General features: G+C 33.3%; 2 protein-coding genes across 8 annotated transcripts in view; one reads left to right on the top strand and one right to left on the bottom strand.

Moving 5' to 3' along the window:
- Positions 1–11,584, bottom strand: part of LOC115451879 (E3 ubiquitin-protein ligase RBBP6) — a 29,329-nt gene extending 17,745 nt beyond the window's left edge. Inside the window, exons 1-14 of one of the 4 annotated variants that reach the window (XM_037437759.1) lie at positions 11,118–11,584; positions 10,514–10,748; positions 9,590–9,701; positions 9,275–9,402; positions 8,987–9,156; positions 8,778–8,868; positions 8,597–8,703; positions 8,256–8,327; positions 4,083–4,138; positions 3,175–3,246; positions 2,950–3,017; positions 2,522–2,626; positions 1,396–1,698; positions 132–221 (exon numbers count right to left, since the gene is read on the bottom strand). In XM_037437759.1, the coding sequence (XP_037293656.1) occupies positions 132–221; positions 1,396–1,698; positions 2,522–2,626; positions 2,950–3,017; positions 3,175–3,246; positions 4,083–4,138; positions 8,256–8,327; positions 8,597–8,703; positions 8,778–8,868; positions 8,987–9,156; positions 9,275–9,402; positions 9,590–9,701; positions 10,514–10,748; positions 11,118–11,283 (1,775 nt within the window). In that variant the 5' untranslated portion in view covers positions 11,284–11,584. The remainder of the gene's footprint in view (positions 1–131; positions 222–1,395; positions 1,699–2,521; positions 2,627–2,949; positions 3,018–3,174; positions 3,247–4,082; positions 4,139–8,255; positions 8,328–8,596; positions 8,704–8,777; positions 8,869–8,986; positions 9,157–9,274; positions 9,403–9,589; positions 9,702–10,513; positions 10,749–11,117) is intronic. The other 3 variants (XM_037437760.1, XM_037437761.1, XM_037437762.1) reach the window with 3 other exon arrangements.
- Positions 11,585–12,321: 737 nt separating this feature from the next.
- On the top strand, positions 12,322–26,132 carry LOC115451874 (eukaryotic peptide chain release factor GTP-binding subunit ERF3A). 4 transcript variants are annotated; one of them, XM_030180273.2, is made up of 12 exons: positions 12,322–12,876; positions 13,751–13,962; positions 14,684–14,789; positions 14,870–15,016; positions 16,450–16,595; positions 16,894–17,048; positions 17,634–17,751; positions 19,042–19,245; positions 19,900–20,058; positions 20,328–20,432; positions 20,709–20,877; positions 21,122–21,165. In XM_030180273.2, the coding sequence occupies exons 1-12, from the start codon at positions 12,639–12,641 to the stop codon at positions 21,163–21,165; spliced, it is 1,803 nt and encodes a 600-aa protein (XP_030036133.1). In that variant the 5' UTR covers positions 12,322–12,638. The 4 variants fall into 4 exon arrangements, with proteins under 4 accessions (XP_030036133.1, XP_030036132.1, XP_037293912.1 ...); XM_030180272.2 differs by having other exon boundaries at positions 12,639–12,876; positions 13,751–13,989; positions 21,122–26,132; XM_037438015.1 differs by lacking the exon at positions 12,322–12,876 and adding an exon at positions 12,994–13,181.

Below are 26,132 nucleotides of genomic sequence, written 5' to 3'. Positions count from 1 at the left end.
GTTAGATTACAATTCATGTGACGAATAACATTATTCATTTAAATATCGTCTCTAAATACTCAATACTGTACTTTATAGCATCGATGTTTTTGATAGCAGACTGGCAAATACTATGATGAATGTTTTCTCACCGAGAAAGCGATAATGACCTGTCTCGGGAGCGACGCCTGCGCGGCGACCAGGGCGAGCGACGAATGCGGCCCCGCGACATAGAGCGAGATCTGCAGAACGGAATGTCAGCTTGGTGAAAGTCAAAATAAAAATATTCCCTAGAAATATTTTTTTTATTCATTAGTGGCTATAAGCAACTTATAAATTAGTCTGCGTTAGGGCGATACCTCAAGGTCCATTTTCATACATTTTGTTTCGCCTTTAATCTGGGTAACTAAACAAGTATTGGCAAGTAAAGAATTTAAATTCACGTCTAGTTAGTGATTAGTTCTCGCAGTTGAAAGAAAAATGTAAAAATAATTAATAATCATGGATATTTCTGCCTTTAACCCGTCATATTAAATTATAAAGGCCGAAATATCCATGATTATTAATTATTTTTACATTTTTCTTTCAACTGCGAGAACTAATCACTAACTAGACGTGAATTTAAATTCTTTACTTGCCAATACTTGTTTAGTTACCCAGATTAAAGCCGAAACAAAATGTATGAAAATGGACCTTGAGGTATCGCCTTAGGGAAAAAACACAAATAAATTATTATAATCAGCAGTGGCAGCCTCAGCTAAAGCGAGGCTCCGGGCGGGAGCAAAAATAGAAGTTCAGATAAGTTGCCTGAGGATGAGAACCTTCAAAGTTTGTTTTGCGTCGGTAGCGCGAGAGCCTCTGGCAGACAAACTCCTTTCCCCCCAACCAAGGCCGCCATTAATTATAATTATATAATCAAGTCAGTAGTAATACAATATTAGTCACTCGCGTTACCGGAAACACAATATTATGACACGGCTTATTACCTGTTCAGTGAAACTGTGTAAATAATCCCCCTTCAGTCTAGTTTAAACTTCCTGTTACAAATAATTTTGCACCAGCTAAAGGTTGATCCCAGTCTACTAATGCTGCATGCATTTGCCGTATTTATGAAAGGATTGTGTTACTTATATACTTGAAGCATTTAATTACATTATTTTATGAAGCAGAACAACCACCACCTGCCGGTACACTACCTGGAGGTTAACTTGCCCAACAATGACTCGACAATACAGTTACAATGTAATAATAATTCATTTTATTACGTCATGAATGTAAAGAGTTAAAAAAAACTTCATGCGGTTCGATTGGTGCGGTACAAAAATATAACAATATATAAAAAGGTAATGCCACAAGCGAAGAAATATAAAATCCCGCTTATGAAGGTTATTTAGTAGATGTAGGAATCCAACGAACCTAGAATACCGGAGTCGACTGGAGGCGCGACTCCTGGGGCGCGCACGCGGCGAGCGAGGCGAGCGCGGCGAGCGCGGCGAGCGCGGCGAGCGCGGAGAGCGCGGGGAGCGCGGGGAGCGCGGGGAGCGCGGGGAGCGCGGACCGCGCGGCGAGCGGCCCGAGCGCGCCGAGCGCACCGAACGCGGCGTGCGCGACCGCGAACGGGACCCGGAGTGCGCGCGCCGCCGCTCCTCGCGACGCTTCGCTCGCATCTCCTTCTCGCGGATCATGCGGTTGAACGCCTCCAGCGGGTCCTCGGTGGCCCTGCGACAATGCACCCACATTTGCATAATTCTCTCCAACTGAACATCGACGGAAGCCAAAAGGATGCATTGGACAATTTTGAATAATGTCTTAAAGCGAGGTGCGAGCGAAACGGTACGGACCATTTAATCATAATTGAAACTGTGCTTTAATAACACAATACTAATACAGACTTACAATAACAATATTATACCAAAGTTAAAAATTCACTATAATAATTATACTACTTTAGTTATATAAATAACTCACGATAATATTATTCACCAAAACAGCAAACCCCTTACATTTCAAACAACCGATTAACGAGTGTCATACCTACCATCCCCTTGCTGCTAAACCTCTTGTATAAGAGATTTAGGGTAGCCATGACCACGTAGTCTATTAATACCTTTTAAAATAGGTCGGTTTAATTCTGACGATAATCTAAAGATACTTCTCTCATTGCCCGATATTTTACATACTTGAAATACGTATCCACAAGTTCAAGTACCAAGGCAAAAATGTCTACAACCTAGCAGCGGTTGTATTCTGATTTAAAAATTGTCGCCAGTGACAGTGAACAAGGTAGGTATTACATGACACTACATTTGATAGACTCAGAATGTCGAGCGCAATGCAATCTAATTTTATATTTTGGTTGGTATTGCTATTACGCCTTGATTTACTATCAGGTCCGCCACATACTCATCTTGTCTTTCCGGAGAAAGAAAGTTTCATTTGTAATCATAAATATACACACGCACAAACATGTATCCACGGAAGAACCCCTACTAAAACTTAAGATAACAACGAGAACGATGTGTATACATAATTATGTTTTTACCCGTTAGACGGCGAATCTTTGATGCCAGGCGGCGGTGGTTGGTACGGGTCGGGCGGGTAGCGGTCGTTGAACGGCCCCGGCCGTAAAGATCTTGAATATGGAGGCCTGCAAAAATGCAACATATATTTCAATGTTGTGTCTTACTATTGAAGCGATTAATAATAATATTTTTTTCCTGAGAGTTTCGGTGTGGGCAATGTAAGCTTAGCTCGAAAATAAAAACACATATTTTTTTATGGTAAATCACAAATATTTGTTGGTAGGTTTTGCTCGCGCCTTCATCCACCTAAACACACCCTCTCCGCTACAAAAGAGCCTAATTTACCGAAGCTAATAATAGGGCCACTGGTACGACGCCAGAGCCATCGATATAAAATCACTTCCACAAGTTTTCATTTACAAAATTAAAGAAGTAATAAGATGCTTACTCATTATAATGTGAGGGCGGCGGCGGCAGGCCCGGAACGTACGGCGGAGCTCCACGATTATACATCACCTGTAAAAAAAGATTCTCTATACTAGTGCATATCTTAAATATTCATTTACAATAATATACTATAAATTATATTTTTTTTTTCTTGCTAATTATCATGAAAGAATACGAAAATGATCATCTTTGTCGTGTCTTATTAAAAATATTTTTAATAATTTACCTGCGAAGACATTGGATCCCTCCTCTCATCAATAGTAGGTGTGCTCGCTCTTTGCTCATCAATCCTAGGCATCTGTAATTATACATCATAAAAACAAATTAATATATAAAAAATATATGTCAAGTTCCTTAAATAGATGGTAATAGGATAATTGTATCCGCCCATATAACAACCATTGGACACAATAAATGCTGAATGCACAATGTAGTGTTTTTGTACAAGTGCTAATTATAACTTATGAAACTAATTTTAATCACTAAAGACTTAAAATACCCAGGTATATTTCAGTTGCATAGTAATAAAGCAATAATCCATAAGAGTGCCTATTTTCGCCAACAAACTGTACGGCTTAAGGTTTTGTTTAATTTATCACCTGTTAATCTATAGCACCGGTTCCGTATATATATATATATATATATATATATATATATATATATATTACCATGCTACCCCGGCTGTCTAATATAGAAAACCACACGCCCCCAATCTCTCAAGTTTAAGGAAGAAAAAGCCAGGGGCCTCACCAAGTATCCTTACAAATATTATGAAAGTGAATTTGTTTATTTATTATGTCTTCAATCGTTTACTACTCTAACCAAATCATCATGAAATGATGCATACACACTGCGACGTAAAAAAGGATTATGGTACCTTTTATAAAAAAAAAGTACCATTCCCGGGTGATAAAATTGATTTACAAAATCTAGATTAAAGCCCCCCTTTACATATTTATAATCTTAAAAATAAATCAAAAAATAAAATTATGGTGTCCCCTGGCGAGGGATAGTCAATAATTGTCATCTCTTGTGAGTCGATATTTTATCTGAGCCCCGCTGCGCTTACCACCAGGTGCAGTGTGGTCACTCTGCCGTACCCGTAAAATATATATAAAACAATACATAACTTACATTCATTGGTATATTGGAGGGAGGTTCTAGATCAGGCTTATGAGACTGAGGCGGCCCTATAACAAAACATTATTATTTTAATTAAAACAACCCATAGTGCCACTACTCTAATATTCATAAGAATGCATTCATAAAAACTGCCAAAAAAACGTGTAATATTATAAAAAAAATACTACGAATACGCTTTCTAGCTGACGAGCACCACCACCACAAGCAATACAATTAAGGACAATAAAAATAAATTATAAAATATCTCACGAATTAACGCAAAATTGGAAATATGAAATTTTAAATTAATTTAATTGTTGCTGTCAACAAAGCCTTTAATGAACGTCCATGAAAGTTGACCGAGGTCGACACTAAATTCCTAGTGTTACAACAATTAAATAATATCCACATTTTATGGAAATTAAATCGTTCAATAAAAATGTGTAACAGATTTATAATGGAATATTGCAAACACACGAGAGCATGAGTAATGACTATGCACTGCTGTAGGCAACATTTTCTTTTAAGTATATCAATTGTAACATTTCATGAAATAACGGGCGTTAGGGCCGATTTTGGGCACGTTCATTAAAAGAATTGTCCACCGATAGCTCTAACATCTTTATCCAAATTAAACTTGATATATAATGTTTTCATTTATTGATTTGTTAGTTTATAAATGTTGGCAATTAGAAATTGCTTTATATTAAATGTTATTACCAGAATTTAGTACTGTTGGATTGATTTACACAAGCAGACATAGACAAATTTAGTGCATAATTTAAAAAAAAACTTAAAATAAATATATGTATATCAGATATTCCGACACAACTATTTATAAATTACTAGGTAATTCATTGGTAAATTGCTAGGTAAATGAACAAAGCGTCAAAGGTGATATGGTATAGGTTGATTTTTTACTTATAAAGACAAATTAAACTTATGACTATAATATTTTTTGTTCTAATAAAACATTTGATCACATAAAACATATTTATAAATACAATATAGCCACAGACACTGCAAATAAATTATAATCAGATTAAATTATATTACTTTAAAAATAATTACAATTATTTAAGAATCCATGCATTTTAATCTATATTACTCAGTCACCATGACAAATCAATTAAAGAAAATACATAAATTGTTTGTCGATAATAAGACAGTTCGCTACATAAACATAGAATAGATACTATGATAACACAGTCAGGACTAATTTAATGGGGGAGCCAAAACACATAATTACATCAATCATCCTATACAATATAAGCCAACATTTAATTTTATTTTATTTATTCAGAGGATAATACACAAAAGCATTCAAGCAAAACGCAAATTAATTGAACATACAATTGTAAGCAGATGCACACTAACTAGAAAAACGCTACGTTGCCACAAGTCTGTCTTTAAAGACGTCTGTTACCCAATCCGCTAACATCCAACTCAAAAGTATCCTTGACATTCTTGAGTATAAAAACGTGACGATATTTTTTTCGGGCCTTTACCGCATTTTATTTATAGCCTGCGTCCATAAATATGTAATTACAAATTGAATACCCTATGCTCAATGGGTCTTATTATTTTTTGGTATCTTACTGTTTATAAGCTTATTATTTCTATATATTAATATTTTATCATATTTTTACATTTAATCATGCTTTTATATACCAATAAAATATATTTTTTTATAATATTATACATAAAATTACAGTTGTAACACCTAAGTATACATTAGTGGCAATATCGTTGTTATTATCCTAACCTCGTATCTAAAAAAAGCGTTTTGTGGTCTTCCAATCATAATCATCTATTGAATCAAAAAATGTTTAACCTCATAATTATGGGGTAATAACTTGCAAACTACCTTTAAAAAAACACCTATTAATTCTTACATAAAATATTTATATCTGGAAAATAATGACTTTTTTTAGATATGAGGCTAAGTAACGCAACGATATATAGGAACAGTAACATGCAGCGGACACATGCGTCGGTGAGTACCGTAGCGCGCGTGTCGATGCAGCGAGTGTCGGCCGACGTGTACGCCGTGCGCGGATGATGCGCGGGGTGATGCGCGGGGTGGTGCGCGGGGTGATGCGCGGGGTGGTGCGCAGCGTGGTGCGCGGGATGGTGCGCGGAGTGGTGCGCGGAGTGCGGCGGGCGCGGGTGCGCGGGCGGCATCGTCACCGTGATGTTGTCGTCCGCCGACCCGTCCGACTCCGACCCACGACCCTCTACACAACGCACACCACGCCTTCAGTAAACACACCACTCACATGCACCCAATTTTTTGTTTATTTTGTTAAACGTTTACAATAGCTGTGTTCAGTAGACTTCATCATTACGATATAACTAACAACCTAGAATCTAACTTAAAAACAAGTTTATAAATGCATGATTACAAATACGTTTTTCAATGCCTTCAGTAAGATACACGAATGTGATAGTATTGGCACAATCTTTATATAATATGTAAAATATTTCTTGCTACCGCCATATCATACACCTAATTTTATTGTTGTTTAAACAGAAACGCGTGTTTATTGTGGTTTTTAAATGTTGTGTGAATTAATGTAAACTATGAAACAATTTAACCATCCCATTGCAATGATGTCCCAAAGCGAATAAAATATAATAAATAAATAGCTATGACCAACTTATAGGAAACCCGATTAACATATTAATTATCACACAGAATTAGATGTAAGATGAAGAGATCTTTTGTATATAGAATTCTGTATCATGTTGCATCAAAATGAAGATTATCTTTTTATAAACTGCACTAATTTACCTTACATATTGTGTTATATTTAAAATATGATGTATTGAGTACACACTAATTATTCTTACTTTTTAATAATATGTTCTACTTCACAATAATATACATGATTTAATCTTAAGGATGTGAATTAATTCCATATTATGAAACATGTTAAATCAAACCATATATACATGTATATATATTTGACTTTCACCAAAAACAATTACAAAATGCATGGTGTCAACTCTTATGTTTCTTCGCTATTCTTACATATTATAAAAAAAAAAGGTTCCTGCCACGCCTGCCTGTCTGTCTGTCTATCAGAACGCGATAAACTCAAAAACTACCGAACGAATTTAAATTTTTGGATTAATATAGTTTGAACTGAGAGGAAAGCAAATAGGCTCTTTTTCCTGGACAAATATATGTACAGAGGAACTTTCAGCCCGGAAAAAAGTACTAATTATCGTAAGTAAGTAATAATTATAGCCCCACCTAAGCAGTCTAATGTTAAAATAACTTAAATTAAAACAGATTATTCCTTTTAAATATAAACGGGCAATCATGTGGATTTTCAACCCTGATGTTTGGAGTAAAATTCGAAAAACATCCAAATATAGGTCAGATAACTAAATCTGACACATACTCATAACTGACACCAATAAAGCTCGTCATGGTATGTAATTTTTTTTAAATATTATCACTCAAGGGACAGATACATAGATGCAATTATAACATCATGATATATTTTTTACTTTGTTGATGGCAGAGTGAGCATTGCGTTGTCATGACGACTGATGTATGATTATTCTCTGATACTTCACTCATGCACCATGTGAATGTTATACGTACTACCATTGTATAATCGCCCTATACACCCAGTTATTTATTCGTGTTGTTGGGTGTTTTTTAGTGTTATTGCCCAATGTTCGGGTGGATTACTCACATGTATTACAAGCCTTTTGTTCTTAAAATTAATAAGATTATTACAAATGGGTAACTTTATGAAATTGCATTAAACTATAATAGAAAAACTGCTCAAAAGATGTTCTGTATAACAAAACACAAACTACTTTGTATCCTGGATAAGTACCGAGCGAAACTTAGTGTTTAGAATTCTTCCAATAAAAATTGTGATTTTTTTATTAAATCCATTTCCACATAAGTGTATATAAATAATAAATATCTGAACCTAGTAACCAAATTAGAAGTTAGTTCAGCAGTATGGAGGCAATATATATAGCATTGAATGAACCGTGAACTAAACCGCTCTTTGTAATAAATTTATTATTTGTCATGAATGAGTAGAACCAAATGCACAGGTAATGGATATGCATATACCTAAGTAAACAGTTATAGACAATCACAGGTTAGAGTTCACAATTTCAAACGCATGCATATAGGTTAAGTTAGTAACACACCTGTGCTACTCGGAGCCGCAGGCTGCACGGGCCCATTCAGCGGGGGTTGCGACACAGCTGGAGGTGGTACATCTAGACAATAAAGAGCTAAATATAAACATTATTTCATAACCTCATAACCTGACCAACACCTATGTATAATTACATTACTTTGCAAGTCATCTTTGTGACAAGTCCATAACACTACAATGAGCGATTATTGTAGTAAACATGTGTATTTTATTTAGCATAAATTATAATTTTTATTTAATAGTATGAATAATCATCACGTAGTAAATATAAGCTTTCGGATAAAACTGACAGACTATTCAGATATGATAAGATCAAAAAAAATGACTTACCCATAGGTGGGGGACGAGACTGCGGCGGGGCGGCAGCGGGTCGGTGCGGTGTGCGCCGACTGTACCCCGTCTGGTTGCGGAATGATAAAACCGAGTTTCTCAGGAACCTGAAAATGAACAATTTAGAATATACAATTTAAAATAAGATAATGTATATAATGACATGTTTTAAAATTGTTACCGGTTGGGTATCAATGTTGTCGGAGATATTTCTTTTTCGCGACAATCTGGACACTCGTGGTCCTCAGACTCCAGCAAAGCGCCTCGGATACCTAAGAAAATAAAGAAAGAAATATATATATTACGACAATTAATAGGTCTTTACAATTTCATATATATATTTTAAAAGGAAACTGAATAATTAAATGAATTAAAATATAACATTATTACATTCATCACAGAAGGAATTTCCGCAGCACGGTATCATGACAGCATCGGTGAGAAGGTCTCGACACAGGCTGCAGATGAGTTCATCAGGTATGTTCGGCTCGCTCGCAATGGGCGCGTTCGACGGTGGAGCATCGCCACCGCCTGAATTTTCTGACGCCATGTAAGCCTCACTGGAAGTTAAAAAAAATTCGTTTCTGCCTAGTTCTACGTAAATCTATACAGTTTAGATATATCATATAACTAATACAAGAATGTGCTGTGAGATAATACTTTTATCATAATACTTACTGATCAACTGCAGGAACAGCAAAGGTTCCGCTTGGGGTCATCATGGCGCCAGGTGCCTTGGGGCCTTCAACAGGAACCATAAAACTCCGGGGAATGCCTGTACTACGCCTTATTTCCACCGGGTCACCCTGGAAGGTAAGTAATTCTAATCACATTGGTTGTATAAGTAAATAATATTTAATTAAAATAATAACCATTTACTAAAAAGAATCATAAAATTTTCATTTATGAATGAAAATATATTACTAAGATTTGGACATATAGATTTTTATTACATGATTTGCTATTCAATCAAGTTACAGAAAATGAACATACTGAATTTGCCGCAGGACAATCTTTGATCCAATGCCCACGCTTTTGACACTTGTAACAAATGTAATTAGCTGGTACAGCACCTCTCTGATTCTGTCCTCTAATTTTCTGATAACTAAAACAAACATCCATAAATATTAACATGTTCAATATTAAATTATGTCAAATAATAAAATTCAAAATTTGCTATAAAATGGGTTATAGAAATATATAATTTTTAGTTATAAGTTAAAAACATTCTATTTCTCATATTCAAATAATATTTCCTTCTATCATGGATAAAACTTTTAATTAAGGACCTTATAGATTGGTACAAGACCTTAATATTAATTGAGTTATTGTTTTTTTGAAATCCAGAACAAATAATTCAACTTTTCTTCTTGACATGACATATAAACACTGCTTTGACACAAATTAAAACAAATTTTTAAAGTACCATATAATTGCCAACAAATTAATTTTTAATGTTAAAAAAGTCTGAATAGTTGCTAAGTTCCAAGTCTCAATTTTAGCAAACTGAAGCATGGAAACACTACACTGAAACTATACTAATAGATATGATAATAATGCTAGAAAAGTCAAGACACAAATTTGGAATTCTGAGACATCAGTATGTCACTAGAATTTGTTGGCTACAGAAGATTAATACTGTAAGTAAAAGCTAGTTATCAATATAAACTTTATTCAATTGCATGTCTTAATGCTTATAATAAAATGCCTGGGGCAGATGGAATTATACAAGTCCTATGTTTCATTATGAAAATCTAGAAATTAGACAAAGTTATAGCCCGGTGTTAGTAAGCAAATAATAATTATTATGCCATAATACTTTTTTTTATTTATACTTAGTCCATTAAAGCATATTAAGAGCAATAGTCATATTTTTGTTGATATAAAGCATTTCGGGATAATTTAATTTTATCTTACTTGCTAGGATCGTAGTCAAAGGTGGATTGTGATATCATAGCATTTATTTTATCCTGTTCGCTACCTTCCATGCGAGATAGATCTGCCAATCCCTTGTTAGGTGCCACATCTTTATGGAGTGATGATAAGTTATTGTTAGAATTCTCCCACTGTTTTTTTGGTTGTTGTGCAAGGGGCACTCTTGCCACTAACAGTGATGTGTTCTTAGGGATTAGAGTGTTGTCATCAATGTAAACTGAAAATAAATTATTACTTCAACAATGGACACAACATTGAAATACAATTTTCAAATTATTAAAGCAAGATTAGATTACAAAGTCATTCCCAGATCTAATTGCAAACATTTGTATAATTGCATATTTAATATGATACCTAACAGTAGGTGCCACAGTAGTATAGTAAACTACAAACAGAATTGAACTTCATAGCTCCTAGAGTTGTTACCGAGTCAAATATTCCATTACATCCACAGAAAGAAAGAACTTTACGTGACTATTGTTGAATACCATGTGTTTCTTATTATACCAATGATTGCGTCCAAAGTAATAAGAAAAATGCAACAGAATTATGTGTTTATTATAAACATCAACATTTAGTAACCCACCTTCTTTAGTCTGGGCGTTGGTGATCTGCAAATCAAAATCGGAAGTTTTTCCTATACGTTTTTGTTGCGATATAGCAGCTTTCAAATCGCCTACAGATATGTGAAGCCCATCGAATGTGACCGTGTCATAATCCAATGCACTCTTAAATTTATAATGAACAGACATTTCCGCTAACAACAAAATTACTCAGTAATTGTAACATGACAGTACACAACAGTTCACGTGCATAAAATTCCAATCTAAACTTAAATATTCAATTGTGAGCTAAGGGAACATTATCTACAATTCAATAAACGGAATAAAGTTTCTTATTGTTAATTAATTAATAATTTTATATATACTATTCACTTTTTATCCACGATAACGAGACAGTCCCATAATTAGTCACACTAAAATCTTTATAAGCGCATCATTCATTGATAGGCATCCGCCATTTTTTAATTTACGCCATTTAAAATTTTTGACACTTTATACAATGTTTCTGTGTATAAATTTATTTTACCCTATTGGTTTAGCAAATTTACATCATTTACATTACATCAAAAAGAAGAAATATTTTTTTTAGCCGAAACTATGAGGATTATCAAAAAATGACTAAGAATGAATATTGTAAGCGTTAATAATATCTAGCGATTAGCGTAAAAAAAAATTGATAAACACGAAATTATTTCCTAAGTCACTAAAATTGCCTTTTCGATCCACTGTGCGACGTATCGTTTTTATGACAGCATTGCGTGATAAAGGGCAAAATAATGAATATGGTAACACTGCAATAGAATAGAGTATAATATAACCACAGTAAAAAAATATGTATCAAAAAATCAAATCGATTAATCTAAATGATGGTTAATTGTAATAGTCATTATAATATTATCTTTTATAGTTGTTTTAAAATTATGTTTTTTCCAGATATGTATGTAATCAAGATGAAATACATCATTGATCAGATATATTTACATATCACCGAATCCCAATAAGTAATATATCGATATCGAATGTTTTGTGGTATTTATTCTCTGTTACCACAAGATAAACGGTATATAGATATTTCTTTATTTATTTTGAATAAATAATTCCTAATAAGTCAATATCTGGAAATTGCTTTCTTTCGTGGATTATACGAAACAAACTAGGATTCAAGGCTGACACGTCACTCAGCTATAATTTGCGGATGTGTATCCGATTCCAATTCTAGATGTTTGATTCATGGCAGCGGAAGAAGCTAGTCAGTTGTGAATTAAATTAAATGGTTATTTTTCTTAAAACCATTTCAAGCCAATTTAATTCCCAAAAAAAATATTTTCAGTTTAAATATAAATATTTGATTATTTTTGCAGTGTTAAAAGCACCTATTTCTTTTTGATAAATAAAATATTCAGGTAGCTACTTATTTGGCACATTGCCATGAACTTCCGGTATGAGATAAAGACACACGCGGATCTACCAAGAAAAGAACGCGAATAATTATAAAAGTATCTAATAGAATACTTAATTATTAATTGACACTGTCTGATTAAAATATGTCCAATAACGGTGCTCCAGACTCTTGGGAAAGTCAAGCTGATGTTATCGGTGAACAAGGTGCAAAAGATTCCAATGATGTGTCTACAAAATTTTCCACGTTGAACGTTAATGCCGTGGAGTTCGTGCCTTCTTTTTGTAAGCCCTCTCAGGCTAGCGACAATTCCGAATCCCCCACTTCACCAGAGAAGTCTGAAAGCGTTTCGTCAAATTCCGCTGGAAGCCCCGTCTTAAACGGTAAGTCGAACGTCTTGTCATTATCTGTAGGAAATTACGAAGTGTGATACGATTTTGATAAGTTTAGGAGGTGTTAAAATACCACACAATTAATATTACACATCTGTACACGTCATACATCAGTGAGAACGTTAAACATAGAGTGGAACACACGTTCGATGACTTTATTTTTTTTCTGAATCCAGTTCTAACGGGTTAAAACTGACACGCGGCGCGCGGCTTATATATCTATTCGATATTCATTATTCTGTAACTTTCTCTTTTCTCTGAGTTAAAGTAACGAAGCATGGTTCGAGTTGTTAGAGGTAACACGATTCTTATTAAGCATTAACAATAAACATGGTTTGTCCATAGTTTGTATAACTTTCACTTGTACGCGATTCGCAAACCAGCTGTCTATAATAAAGTAAAATCTTAACAATATATCATTATTTGACTACCCTCTGTATATTTGTATTTAAAATATTGCAATTAAAGTTTTAAAAACTTATTTTTGTGTAGTAAGTAGTGACATGTCATCTACATCCCACATGTTTGATTTGTATAAAAATTTATTGTTGTATATGTTATAAAGAGTTCTTCAAATTTAAAATAAATGTTTTCTAAATGTAAATAAGACCTTTATTATGGATAGCTTTTAAAAACAACAAATACCATGAATTTAACTTCATTCATTTGCTTTATCTGTCTTTGTTATAGGAACAAATTAGGTAAACTACCTTATGTGGTAAATCTGACTTATTTGAATGTAGATATGTGTCTCAAAATTTAATTAAAATTTAAGTACTGTTAATTTGACCTTGGTAATTTTTTTTACCATATTACATTTAAATCCAAGTTATGGTATAATTTGTTTATTTTGTTATATGGGAAGGATGTGGCGACGGAGGCGGAGAAAGCGGCGATGGAAGAGCAGCATCTGCATCTCCTCGGGTGGAGGAGCCGCCTCCTGTTCCACCTGCTGGGGCACTGCCCGTGTCGTCTGATATCTCACCCACTGCAGACAGCTGGGAGGCAGAAGTGGATGATGCATTGCTCACTCCTGATGAAAATGTTGAGGCTGAAGAAGAGGAGTTAGAGCAACAAGTAGGAAATCCAAACGCTCAAGAAATTGTATGCATGTTTGCTTATTATTTTTATTTAGTAAATCATCATTCAGTATTTTCTAGTTAGTCTTTACAAGACAAAGCTGACTGTTTTTTTCTCATAATAGATTGACATATCTTGCATTTTGTTAAGATTTAAGTTGCTTTTTGAATACTTAAGTTGTGTGGATTTCACTTTGTATTTTAGGTAATTCAATTCATATTTGATAAAGTATTGTGAGCTTATTTTCAATGTCTTTAATAAAAATACACAATTTGCAACATAAAATTGATTGAATTTTTCTAGCATGTTATAATTATCATTATTAAAATTGAACTACAATACGATACATTATTAACCTCTTCTTTTTTTGAAAGTCAGTTAAAAAATATTTATTCTTCTCTATGAACCATGATCATAAAAACAGTATGTGTTGCTATTATTAAAATAAACTGTCATACTAAAGCTGATGACTCACATACCTGTTTGCTCACTTGTTTTCATTTACGTCATATATATGTATAGATATGAGATATTTAGTTTATGCCTAGACTTAAAGCCAGGCACACATGTCACCTCAACCCATAATTTAAATTGTTTAAGGAAAAATGTTTCTGAACCTTATTTCACTAGTTAAAGTAAACAATGTGGTTATTTACATATTGATAGATTATTTGTTTATGTGGAAAATTTTATACACCCAATAAATATGATTTTGTAGGAGGATGGTGAGACCGCAAAGAAAATACCCAAGAAAAAGCCACCCAGAGTGGAAGATACTCGAAGTAAGAAAGAACATGTAAATGTTGTTTTTATTGGACATGTGGGTGAGTTTGATTTTGATTACAAATTTAACTAAAGGCTATGCAGTGCATTATACTCAAAAGTGAAAATGGAATTCTCATAGATGCTGGAAAGTCTACTATTGGTGGTCAAATTATGTCCCTAACGGGAATGGTCGACAAAAGAACTTTAGAAAAATATGAAAGAGAAGCTCGAGAAAAGTCAAGAGAGTCATGGTACTTATCATGGGCACTTGATACTAATCAAGAAGGTATGTTCAACTATTCACAAATTCATTCATCATTTGTACTTTTTAACACATTATAGTTTATACTGTAACTTTATTTTTCATTATTATGGTGATGATTTAGGCTTTAAGTGCAAAGAACCTGACAATGGTAGTGTTAAATATTAAAGCTTTTGAGGACTTTGGTCTTGTTTCAAATGTTTTAAGATTGACATATAGTTTTTAAAGGACTTGGTGCTTCAATATTACACTTGAGAAACTATAAGATCATAAAATAACTTTAGTTTCTTCTCAATATTTACTTGTACTACTCCACCTATCTACTTCTTTTTCTATGAAAAAAAAATTCTTTATTCTCCATTCAAGGTTTATTTTAAATTATCTCTTTCATAAATAAAAGTAAAAAAATCAATCAAATATAAACTAAAAACTATTTAAACGGATTTTTTCGCGGTTTTTTATATTATTATTTTCTCCCGACGTTTCGAAGACTTTGCAGCCTTCATGGTCACGGGGGAGACTCCCCCGTGACCATGAAGGCTGCAAAGTAAAGTAAAGGATAAATACCGTTTAAATAGTTTTTAGTTTATATTTCAATGTCTAACATTCGCGTAAACATAAGAAATCAAAATCAGTCAAAAGTAAGACATTCACCAACCAGTGGGCTGGTGCTTGATTTTTTAAAGCATAAATGATACAATTGTTAGTAATTTCATATATTTTTTTATATTGTTGGAAATATGGTATAAATATATAAATGAAATATTTCAGGTTATTATTTGTAATTAAAAAGTCGAAATCAATATTTTTTTTATAAATTTCTTATAAATGGTAAAAAAAATATTATATTACTTTCTAGAGAGAAATGCTTATACATACAAAAAACAAGGTCCTGAAAATGTTAGCTTTGAATTAGAACTTTAAAAATCTCAAGTTTTATGACATTTAAGGAGGATTAATGTGTTTCGGAAAACTTTATATTTATTATTATTTTAAAACATTAGTACCTTTCTTATCTGTGATACTGATATTTCGTTATGTTAATATAAATAATATCATAATATCAGCCCTGTATTATATACTGTCCCACTGCTGGGCACGGCCACCTCTACCTCTACTGAGAGGGATTAGGCCACCACGCTGGCCTAGTGCGGGTTGGTAGACTTCACACACCCTCGAAAATTCTCAGGTACGCAGGTTTCCTCACGATGTTTTCCTTCACCGTTAAAGCAAGCGATAATTCACAAAGAATACACACATAATTTTTAGAAAAGTTAGAGGTGTGTGCCCTTGGGATTTGAAACTGTGGACATTCGTCTCGGCAGTCCGTTCCAAACCCAACTAGGCTATCGCCGCTTTTTAGGCTGTTTATATAATGTCAAACAAATATTTGATTCTACTTTGTTATATATATATCTACTATTTAGATTAAAAAAAGTATTTCTATAAATCTACAGAACGTGACAAAGGTAAAACTGTCGAAGTTGGAAGAGCATATTTTGAGACTGAAAAGAAGCATTTTACAATTCTTGATGCCCCAGGACACAAAAGTTTTGTACCTAATATGATAGGCGGAGCGGCGCAAGCAGACCTCGCCGTATTGGTATGTGAATGTGCTGCCTAATAAACGAAATACTCATATCACTTTTGAACAACCATTTACCTGTATTTATCTGAATATTAATCATACCTCCTTAGTTATATTGGAACTGCTAAAGTATATTTTATTACCAATATAGATGAAACAATTGATGCCACTTGGATTATTCATAATGCGTTAAGCTGGTATTGACAACACATTATTATGCAATACCACATACAACTAGAATATAAAATATTCCACTCTTAAAATTGACTTGGAACTTTTTAACCAATGTGATAATTGTTTGTTTTCAAAATAGGTTATATCAGCTCGTAAAGGTGAGTTCGAAACAGGATTCGACAGAGGGGGGCAGACGAGAGAGCATGCCATGTTAGCAAAAACAGCTGGTGTGAAACATCTTGTTGCCCTTGTGAACAAGATGGATGATCCAACTGTCAACTGGGATGAGAAAAGGTGTGTATGTTTTATTATTATTAGGTAATCTGTTGTGCTTGTACAAACAATTTATACATACATGGTAGCATGATAAAACATAATACCAAAATAGAATAATTCATAATATGTTGTTGATATTAGGTGTGAAACAGTTGGGTTACATATTTGTAACAGCTAATAACTTTATATTTGCGGAGGATAGTGGATGATTATAACCTTTTGATAATGGAAAAATAGTTTATGTCACAATTATTTGATGTCAGACATAACTAGAGTATAAAATGTATAAATATACAACAAAATGTCGTGTTAGCATGTGTTTGTCAAGCCAAAGTTGTTTATAGATACAGAGGACCATAAGCCCATTTGTGTGTTCTATCTCATGCTGTGAGGGAGAGCAAGCCATATATGGCACAAATTCCAGAGTTCAGGGAGAAACTGAGCAGAAAAACTCATTACCAACAAAACAATACCAGAGCAGAGAAATATCACTGCCTAGCCTGAGATTCGAGCCTGAGACCCCAGAGTCATGCATACCATATATTTAATGTTATCGTTTTTTATTATTAAATCTCACAATATTATGTGTGTTAAATGTTTCAGGTACAATGAATGTCGAGACAAAATAATGCCTTACCTCAAAAAGCTTGGCTTTAACCCTGCCAAGGATTTATCTTTCCTGCCAGTCTCAGGACAAACTGGACAAGGATTATTAGAAAAAGTTGGTATTACTTTTACATTTATAAGGTTACTTGCACATTGACTTATTAAATATGTCTAACATATATTAACAACATAAAACATTATCAGCTATAAAAAATGAACCACTGTTCATTTCTATACTATCACTGTAGTATGAATACAACATTTTAGCGTTAATTATCTTTAGTATATAGTTGTGCAAGCCACCATCGGATATATTTGTCCATATTCAAATTATATTTTTTGTTATCATTATACTTTATGAAATATTTAACAAGATTTTCGTAAATATGTTGGCACTGTGACTAGTTGAATGCGAGACATTAATTAGGATCATATTATACATTTTTTTCTGTTGACGCGTAATGATGTTAGTAACCTATATTTATACTATATTAATGTTAATAAAATAGGAATGATCCATGCAATAATTAGTATTATGGGGAGGTGTCAGCTGGAACTACTATTGATATTATATTACACAATAATGATGTTCTTCATATAAATGAATGATTTTTTATTGTACACAGCTGGCCTCTTAATCATCGATTCCGCCATCCAAAGGTTGTTTGGAAGAAATCATATTAGCACCAGAGCACCATTTAGAGTCTTGTATGTAATCAAATTAATAACGATGTGTAAAAGGGTCTGCGGGGATGGCTTATGGACAAAAACTATTTTTATTAAATAATATTATAAAGAGAAACAAGGTTAACTACCATTTACTCAATATATAATTAGGTATCTAAATAATACAGTTTATTTCATTCTATTAATTGTTAGGTCTCGACAATTTTCAAATTAGTTCCTACATTATCTGTTTTTTTTTTATTACAGTTGCATTTTAACTCTATGTGAGAAGACAAATTATTGTGTATTGTGTTCAATATGTTTCTCATTCAACTAGTAACATTGTATTGTTTTGTTAGCATCCACCAAGATTTCCTATTTGACCCTTTTTTATTTAAGTAGTCTAGATACAAAAGATTGAGGACAAATATTATGAAATCTTTATGGGCATGAATACAGGTTTCATCATTGTATGAAGCTTAAAAATAATATTGCGTTATGGTACCGGATTTATTTGTACTCCATTTATTTTAAATAGTTTATCATTTTGTATTTTATTAGTTTCAATGTTTCTAGTTATTTTTTCGAGATCGCTTACACATCTTTATTATTTTCAACTTCAATCTATATATTTATAATATTCTTGTGGCTTGTGTTTTTTGTAAAAACAGTTCAGAGTTATGGGCCACCAATGTTCTAGATCTTTTTACTAATACATTATACATTGTTTTGTTGTCAGGTTACTGAAGAAATCTGTCCGTGGTATCGCGGTCCATCGTTTATTCAACTAATAGACGAGCTGCCGTCTCTGAACCGCAAGATGGACGGTCCGTTCATAATGCCAGTTGTTGACAAATACAAGGACATGGGCACTGTGTTAATGGGGAAAGTGGAGGCGGGCACTACGCGCAAGTCAAGCACCTTACTACTTATGCCTAACAGGGTAAAGTATATTTTCTTTTATATTAAATTGTAGTTTCACATTTTCAAAAACTTTAATATACTGATAGATCTCGGGCTACAACATAACATGTAATTGATAAATTATTAATTCAAGCCATAGTTAGTGTACATGTATACCATGAAGGTACTAGCTAGTTCTAGAAATCTAAAGAAATCAACCTACATATGTCTGTTTCATGATAGTTTAGTAATATGCAGTTGCGTATAACATACCAGAACCTTGATATATATTAAGCAAGTTGTCTTAATTTATTTAAACAATACATTTCTGGTTGTGCCTGGTCAAAACACTATGGCAAGTATTATTATTATTCTCGACAAAATCAAGTTCACTTTAATATTGATGGTATCACCTAAATTATGGAGGGTTATGTATTTTATTTTTATACATATAAGTACATGATACACGGGTACGCATATTTAATATTATATACTTTCCCACTAGTTTATATGAAAATTGTATAGTAATATAAACAAGTAAAACCAACATAATATCCAGTATTCAATCAGCAAATTTATTTTGGTAAAAAACGCAAGGCTCAAGGAGACAAATGTAATGGAATATGACAACAGTTCATCATCCAGGATTATTTTATAAACATTGTTTGGTTTAAAACAGATTTATTAAATTCAGGTTCAAGTTACAGTGGATCAATTGTGGTCTGACGACATTGAAGTGACATCTATCGGTCCTGGCGAAAATGTAAAAGTGAAACTCAAAGGAATAGAGGAGGAAGATGTGTCGCCAGGTTTTGTGCTATGTGACGTTGCCGAGCCAATCACAACTGGACGAGTGAGTGTTTTTATGTATTTTATAATTTCTTTAATAAAATTTGGAAAGGTTCTTGGCGGTTTCGAAGTTGTATACCCTGAAACTAAAAAAATTGAACACATACAGACTATTTGGTTTTAAATTTTGGCACTTTAGTGAAAACTAATATAACAATTTTTTTATTTATTTATTTTGTAGGTGCAATAACTTTATATGATATGCATAAAAAACCACTGCAATTTATGGTTACGCTGTATAGTTTACATCTAATTTTATTTATTCCCATGCAGATTTTCGACGCTCAACTGGTAATTTTGGAGCACAAGTCCATTATATGTGCAGGGTATTCTGCAGTTATGCACATTCATTGTGCGGCAGAGGAAGTTACTGTCAAGGTGTGTACAAAACTTTTCCAATCCAGATTTGCTGTGTGAAATATTTGCAGTATAATTAAAAGACACTTGACACTTTCACAATATTTTATTTGCGTGCCATATGCAGACGAACGTGAATGCAAGCCTCCATACCCAACTCAACAAAAAAAATGTTTGTCATAATATGATAAATCCATTTGTCCAGCACTAGTGTTAGATTTAAAATTAATACTTGACAATCACACTTATTCTCATAGCTGCATTAATATGGATTGATATAAACTTTTTTATTTACAGGCACTTATTTGTCTAGTAGACAAGAAAACTGGGGATAAATCAAAAACGCGACCGCGCTTTGTGAAGCAGGACCAAGTCGCTATCATGAGGATAGAATGCGCCGGAGTCATCTGTTTAGAACCGTTCAAAAAGTTTGCTCAAATGGGCAGATTCACATTAAGAGACGAGAGTGAGTATAACGCTTATGTTAATTCATAATTTATTAATATTATTCAATAATTACTATAATGGTAATTTTATTACATTTAGTATACAATATAATGCGAGGAGTACACTAGGTTTATAATTTCTACATCTGTAAAAGTGATGTTACAATATTATTCTTGGATATCAAATTTTGTATTATCCAAAACATAAAATTTACATGAAAGTACATAAAGAATTTTTTGTATAATATATGTTTATCTTTTCAGATAAAACTATCGCAATCGGCAAAGTCCTGAAAGTGATTGAGTAAATTGGCACTACTTGTAATTATTTAGCTAGGTTATAGATTTACATATATCTCTCATATGTATAATCTTATATTTTGATCTGTAACCATTTTCTAAACTGTTTGCTTTGCCAGAATAATAACTAGCAGAAACACATGTTTTGCATATTAATAAATGTTTGCATGCAAAAAACGAACTTACTGGCAGGTTTATTTATGTTATGATTTGTGTCTTTTAATTAACAATATTTTTCTCAACCATTATTAAAAGTTTGAAATTGCCGTTCGGGTTATGTTATCTAAGTTATTTTTTAAATTTTATTACATTTTTACTGTTGGTAGGTCTCTCATATGTGAGAACTCCGCCTAATTAGGTACCACCGCAATGTCTATTTCTGCCGCTAAGCAGCAGTGTATAGTCACTGCTGTGTTCCGGTTTTAAGAACATTCTAGCCAGTGTAACTACTGGACATAATAAAACTTTGTCTCAAGATGGCGAGCGCAGTGGAATACCAAACAATACTTTGTTATTCAATTTGTTGGATGGTGTTTCTACTGTTTATCGGCGGTTGTATCGCTTACCATCAGGCGAACGGCAAGCTCGTCTCGTCATTCAAAGCAATAAAAAAAATCTAATTTAGGAATGGTCCGCTGGTAGATCTGTTTTTTGCTTGCAAATTGCTTTATAAGGCTAAATGTGCACTACATGTTGTTGACCGCATCGCAACAAAGTGATGCCACAGAATGACGCGCAGCAATGTTGTAACATAAATTTCTATGACCGTATGGCGCGCATATAACATTTAAGTCACTTTAGCGGCAGTCTGGAACAAGTAATATTTTTTTGCGGTGCGGAATTTGTTATTTTGACAAGCTTAAAAGTACAAGTCCGAAACGAGTCGCAGACTGCAGCGGCAGGCTGCAAGCGGCACTACTGGTTTCTATGAATTTCCATGAAAATGATTCTGAGCACCGCGACAGTTGTGGTGTGCGTCCACTGCACCAGTAGTGACGCGGGCCGCAAGGTGCTCGTACTAATTTTATTCGAATCGAATAATACGGCAATTAGACTTTCGAAATAAAGTTTTTATTTATTTCGAAAGTCATTAAATAAAATATCTGTTTGGAATCGGTTAAAATAATGCGTCTAAATTAAAATTAAGCGATTTGTAAATATAATTTTTCGAAATATCACATCCACTCAGTTCAGTTAAATTGCTAATATATTTGACGTAATGGGAAAACCTATGAAAAGTCCGAGACCGGATGCCAGATTATGTGCGACTTGCACGACATCTCGGAAACGAAAAGGCCGAGGCCGGCCGCAACAATGCGATCGACTGCAGCCCCAAGCTGTAGTGCAGCCCACCTACGACTTACCTCAGACTTGTACTTTAATATATTGAGCTTTGACTGCGCGCAATAGAACTGCGTTTGCTTGTAATTATATATATATTGTATTACTGGAGTAGCAACGCTTATTTTAAGAGCGCCTTTAAATAACTTACCTCTAAAGTCGCGTGGCAAGGTAAATTAATATAAAAAATACATGCCACTGCTGTAAAGCAGCCGCGCGGTACTTGGCGGCAAATTGAAGACGCTCTTAGCTCTTTTACTTTCGCGTCGTTTGTATTGTGACAAGTCTTATGAATTTACAAAGCGGCGCCGTTGCCACGCTGCAGGCGCGTGTTTAATTTCAAGGCGCCTCAAGTGTGAACCCTGATATTATGATTTTTTTTTTTATATTGAAATGCTTTGTACTGTATTTGAGGACAGTTATGTACTAGCTTTACCCGTGCCTCTGCCATCTTAAAATATGTCCACAGTCTATTATATCGGTGTAGACATACCAATTTTCATGGCGATCGGTTCAATGGTAACAGTTAATGCGCTCAGCGCTATCTAGTCGCGAGTAATAGTAAAATGAACAGCACAAAATATTTTCGATGAAAATAGATTGAAGAGTGCTTTTTCATGGTTTTAAAGTTTAACCATCTCTAATATATCAACATACACTTATTATTTATATGTACCTATAAATAATTTCTAAAGATTATTGGCCGGAGGTTGCAGCTTAAATCTCTTGTTATTAATGATTACAATAGGTACGGAAACACCAGCTACTCCTATTAATTTAATTTAAAATAATATTTGAATACGCGATCATGCCCAAGCTTCATATATCTCTTACGACTTCTGCACTAAGCATCTTCAACACGCCAACATCATGTCAATGTCAAACGGGCTACAGTAATTCCCAACGCACACTCATCTACCCGCGTCGCTCGATGCGGTCGTCACGTCGTAACGCTCACTTTCATTTTGACATTCATCATCGATAATTATTCCTGTTGCTTTATAGTCGGTTTACTGCACCCTTCGTAATAATGACGATTTGTAATAACTTAATCGAACTTATGACAAAGAAGGCGGTAAATATATTCTTCTTACTGCTATTGTTGCTGAACAACTCTCCTTTATTATACCACGTTCAATGTTCACGTTTCTAGTATTATAATATATATTTTTTTAATGACATGTTTGATTCCAATTGTTGGAAAACTAAAATTAATAGAAGGTAAAGGCAGACAGTAAAATATATATCAAACATTATAATATTAAACAATTGTAAATTCAATACATTTTTATAAATAAAAACTGGTGGTATTTTATTTTACTTGCTAACAACCTTGACACCTGGGCTGCGGTGTAAATATGGACAAATCAGAACACCGCACAAAGGAATGACTATACAACTAGCATAAAAATTAGGTGCAATTTAATACGTACGCAATGTACATGTTAATATTTAGGTCATTAAAACGGCTGTATATATCTATATTACCAAATTAAAACGATAGCAGTATGTTTATTCACCAGCAACTGATTAGTATAAGAAAATCAAATATCCACCCACTTCCAAATAATTCCATGTTTAGGTGTTTCTGCCTTTCTATGAAAACTCTGTATAGTATGATAAACAGCTTATTATTTACGGTAGCACTTGCGACATAATTCTACCATGGAATTATAGAAAAGCAAGGTATTGCACTAAATTTAATATATTATTTATTTGATAAATAATTTAAATACATTTCTGGAACTGGGTGGTGTATGTACTATAGTACAGTGACTATACATTTTAGACATCCCCGGAAATTGCGTACTTATTGGTTTTAATTTTATGTGAGGCCTGGTAATAACTCGTAGTGAGCTAGCTTAAAACAGTTAGAAATGGTTACAGTATCAAAACTTATTAGACACATCAAACTTCGCTTACCGTTATCGCTGCAGATGCTGTGCCCACACACTTGAAACGCTGCCATTTTGATGTTATATTTTTTCACCATTATGCATACTTTTTATAAATCAATTACAGTGTGGGCAAAGCACATAATATAAAATATTGTATTGCAACAGAATGCCATGATATTATATACTGTAATGTGAAGTCAAATTCTACAATTTCTCGAAATAAAGTTGCAGTTTAAATTTTTGATTTTACATATGAAATCAATCAATTAAACTTGAGTCAAAATAATTTGTACAGATTGGAATACTCTGTACCAAATTTTATTTGGACGTGCTTAGTGCCTACGAAGGAACATAATCAAGATAAAAAAATAAAATGTGGAATTGTAGAATACATAATAGTATGGTAATACGAAAATTGGAATGACTTACATTGTTAGTCTTGTTTGTTTTTACATCAAATTCTTCTATTTACAAGTGGTTTTGATGGATAAGACTTTCATGTTGTTTAGGTTGATCATCTGCTATAATTATTACACGAGATATTTATTTGTTTTATTTCTTTGCTTTTAACCATGTAAAATAATCTAGATGATCATCCTAACAGGTATTTACTTTAGTGATTATAATATTTTCACATATTATATAAATATAGTATTGTTTCCTATTTTGAAAGCAAAATTATGTTTTATTTGATTAGCTTGCTTATGGTACACTTTTTTATGTTGTGGTTCAGTTCGGGCTGAACGTGTTGTGTACGTCAATATTAGTTTATGGTCGCGTATCTGTTTTTAATGTTAAATATACTATACTCTACAATATATTTTCTTTTGTATCGAGTAATTATAATAGTTTATAATTATTGCTTTTGGTTTCACATCTGAGCGAAACTCAAGCGTGTGTTTTATCGTAAGGAGTATAGCATTTTATGTATAATGGAAGATAAACTAAAAATATTACGTTGAGCTTCGCTCCAGTAAGCTATGTTCTAAAATAATATATTATTACCAGGGTACGATCCGGTATGGTCGTGGTTTGTACTGTTAGATTGAGGGTAACACTTGATAGTTCTTTACTTCTTGCTCATGTAAAAACATGCTGAGAGAGTACTTATAGAGTGTTGTATGAAATGGTTAACAGCATGTAATTAATTTTTAAAAATTCAACTCAGCATCTGGAACGTTACGATATTGTATATTATGATTTCCTAATTTTCAGCTTTTTTAAAACTAGGGCCGGTTGTATAAGAGTTTGTTTTTGTGTTTATCGGCGGCGTACGCAGCCATTGTCGGTAGTTCCAGGTGTGATTGCACCTGGAACACCACGGGACTTCCATCCCGACCGTGCATTATGAACAGGCTGCGACTATATTATTTTATTTAAAATAAAATTTTACGAATACTATTTTCCTAATATTTTTAGAGCAACCTTGCTAACACAATAATATGTTTGTCACACATGCCGCCGTTTATGTACCATTTTAAATTATTAGTAAAAGGTATTTTTTGCTAGAAAATATTTGTTATTGTTTTTATTTTATTTAGATAAATAAAAATAGTTAACCAGTCGGTCCTATTAAATGCAATAACTTGAATGTATTTACAGAACCCAATGAATAATAAAAGATTTATTACGGAACAATATAAATTTTATAGAATCATAAAAATATATGTAAGAAATAAATTGGTGTTCTATTAACAACCTTCTTATTAGTGGAGTGAATAAAGCGCACAAAATCA

The sequence above is a fragment of the Manduca sexta genome, chromosome 12, assembly GCF_014839805.1.
Source record: "Manduca sexta isolate Smith_Timp_Sample1 chromosome 12, JHU_Msex_v1.0, whole genome shotgun sequence".
In the NCBI taxonomy this organism is placed as follows: Eukaryota; Metazoa; Arthropoda; class Insecta; order Lepidoptera; family Sphingidae; genus Manduca; species Manduca sexta.
The sequence above is the reverse complement of the archived record's forward strand: the minus strand, read 5'-3'. Positions and strand labels throughout refer to the sequence as shown.

What these genes read in the sequence shown, in the direction of transcription:
- LOC115451874 (XM_030180272.2), top strand. Translation starts at nt 12,639, where the DNA reads ATGTCCAATAACGGTGCTCCAGACTCTTGGGAAAGTCAAGCTGATGTT. An exon ending in TGGAAGCCCCGTCTTAAACG is followed by an intron (nt 12,877 to 13,750) that starts GTAAGTCGAACG and finishes TTATATGGGAAG; the next exon opens with GATGTGGCGACGGAGGCGGA. An exon ending in AAGCAGACCTCGCCGTATTG is followed by an intron (nt 16,596 to 16,893) that starts GTATGTGAATGT and finishes TTTTCAAAATAG; the next exon opens with GTTATATCAGCTCGTAAAGG.